The sequence below is a fragment of the Tribolium madens genome, unplaced genomic scaffold (genome assembly GCF_015345945.1).
Source record: "Tribolium madens isolate multiple individuals breed KSU strain unplaced genomic scaffold, Tmad_KSU_1.1 Scaffold_20;HRSCAF=117;Tcas5.2_LG4, whole genome shotgun sequence".
NCBI lineage: Eukaryota > Metazoa > Arthropoda > Insecta > Coleoptera > Tenebrionidae > Tribolium > Tribolium madens.
Genome location: NW_025400985.1, coordinates 1439407 through 1441236, shown reverse-complemented (window position 1 = coordinate 1441236; position 1830 = coordinate 1439407). Strand labels below are relative to the sequence as shown.

Here is a 1830-nt window from a genome sequence, read left to right as displayed (position 1 = left end):
TCAATTTAATTTTTGAAATTTTTAAATAATTCCTCTAATTCCAAATTAATTTCATCAGTTCTAAGAAATTCAACCTAATTTTTAAAAGAAATCTCCGTTAATTCCGAAAAGAATTCCAGTAATTCACAAACAATTTCAGTAATTTTATTGTTTTTAAACTAATTTCTATAATTCTCAATTAATTCCTGCAATTCTAATTTAATTACTGCTTAATTTTTGTAATTTTAATTTAATTTTTGAAATTTTTAAATAATTCCTGAAATTCCAAATTAATTCCAATAGTTCTAAGAAATTCAACTTAATTTTTAAAAGAAATCGCCGCTAATTCCGAAAAGAATTCCAATAATTCTAATAATTTACGAATAATTCTAGTAATTCAAAAAAAAAAGAAAGTTTGTTAATCCACCGTAATTCAATTATTTTCAGATTAATTGTTGTAATTTCAAATTAATTCTTGTGATTTCAACTTAATTCCAGCTCGATTTCGATGATTTCAACTTAATTTTTGCAATTTCAAAGTAATTCTTATAATTCCTGTCATCCTATGTTTACATAATTTTCCTCCGGTAATTTCAAAAAGAATATCAGAAATTCCAAAGAAAGATTATTTTAATAATTCCAGAGTTAACAGTCTCCCGACTTTTTTTGATTTTAGATTAGAAATTTTGTGTTTTTTAGAGGAATACCCTGATGCTCCTTACGACGACTTGTTGCGGGCGGCGGGGGTCTCGGGGATCCCCCCGTGTCCTGCCCCCGTGCGCCTCCCTGGTGACCCTTGCCGACCCAATCAACGGTCAATCGCTTATCGCCCTGCTGTTATCAGTAATCGTGTTGGAGGGGGTAAGAGTGAAGGGCGATCACGAGGCGGCGATGACATGACTTCTTATTGCGGTACAAAATTTAACAATTTTTACCATTTTTCAATAATTTTTTTCAGCTGGAAGTTGTCGAGGGCCTTTGGGGTCAATGACAGCGGGGGCTACGGAATACCAAGACGCTATTTCTCGTCTAGGCCAAATGATAATGCGTGACAAAATCCATTACACACTCCCGAAAAAAATAATCTAGTTAGCGTCGTCCAAACAATTTGTATTTTTTCAAAAATGTTTTTTGTTACAATTCTACCGAAATTCCAGTAATTCATCGTAATTCTATTGTTTTCATATTAATTCTTGTAATTTTAAATACATTTTTGTAATTCTCGAAGAAATTTGGGGTAAGTAATTTTTAAAAGAAATTATTTTGTAATTGCAAAAGTTTCACGTAATAATTTCAAAAAAATCTACCGAAATTTTAGTAATTCCAATAATCTATTGTTTTCAAATTAATTTCAGTAATACAAATTTAATGTTTGTAAATTCACATTAATTCTAAGAAATTAATGTAATTTTTAAAAGATTTTTTTTTGATAATTCAAAAGAGAATTCCAAAAAAAATTTACCAAAATTCTAGTAATTACGATAACTCATCGTAATCGTATTGTTTTCAGATTAATTCTTATAATTCGAAATTCTTGTAATTCCTGCTTAATTTCCGTAATTTCAACTTAATTTTTCCAATTACTAAATAATTTTCGTAATTTTAAGTTAAATTCGATAATCCCAAGAAATTTAACGTAATTTCAACAGGAATTATCTCCGAGAATTCTAAAAAGGATTCCAGTAATTTCAAAAGAAATTAACGTAATTTATAAATAATTTCAGTAATTAAAAAAAAATCCATCAAAGTTCCAGTTATTCCGATAGTTTATCGTAATTCTATTGTTTTCAGATTATTTCCTATAATTCTAAATTAATGTTTGTAGTCTCAAATTAATACCAGCTTAATTTT

General features: G+C 28.3%; 1 protein-coding gene across 1 annotated transcript in view; it reads left to right on the top strand.

Moving 5' to 3' along the window:
- Nucleotides 1-1169, top strand: part of LOC123005431 — a 3299-nt gene extending 2130 nt beyond the window's left edge. Inside the window, exons 3-4 of the mRNA XM_044399177.1 lie at nt 679-891; nt 938-1169. Coding sequence (XP_044255112.1) covers nt 679-891; nt 938-1068 — 344 coding nt within the window. The 3' untranslated portion in view covers nt 1069-1169. The remainder of the gene's footprint in view (nt 1-678; nt 892-937) is intronic.
- Nucleotides 1170-1830: the final 661 nt, after the last annotated feature.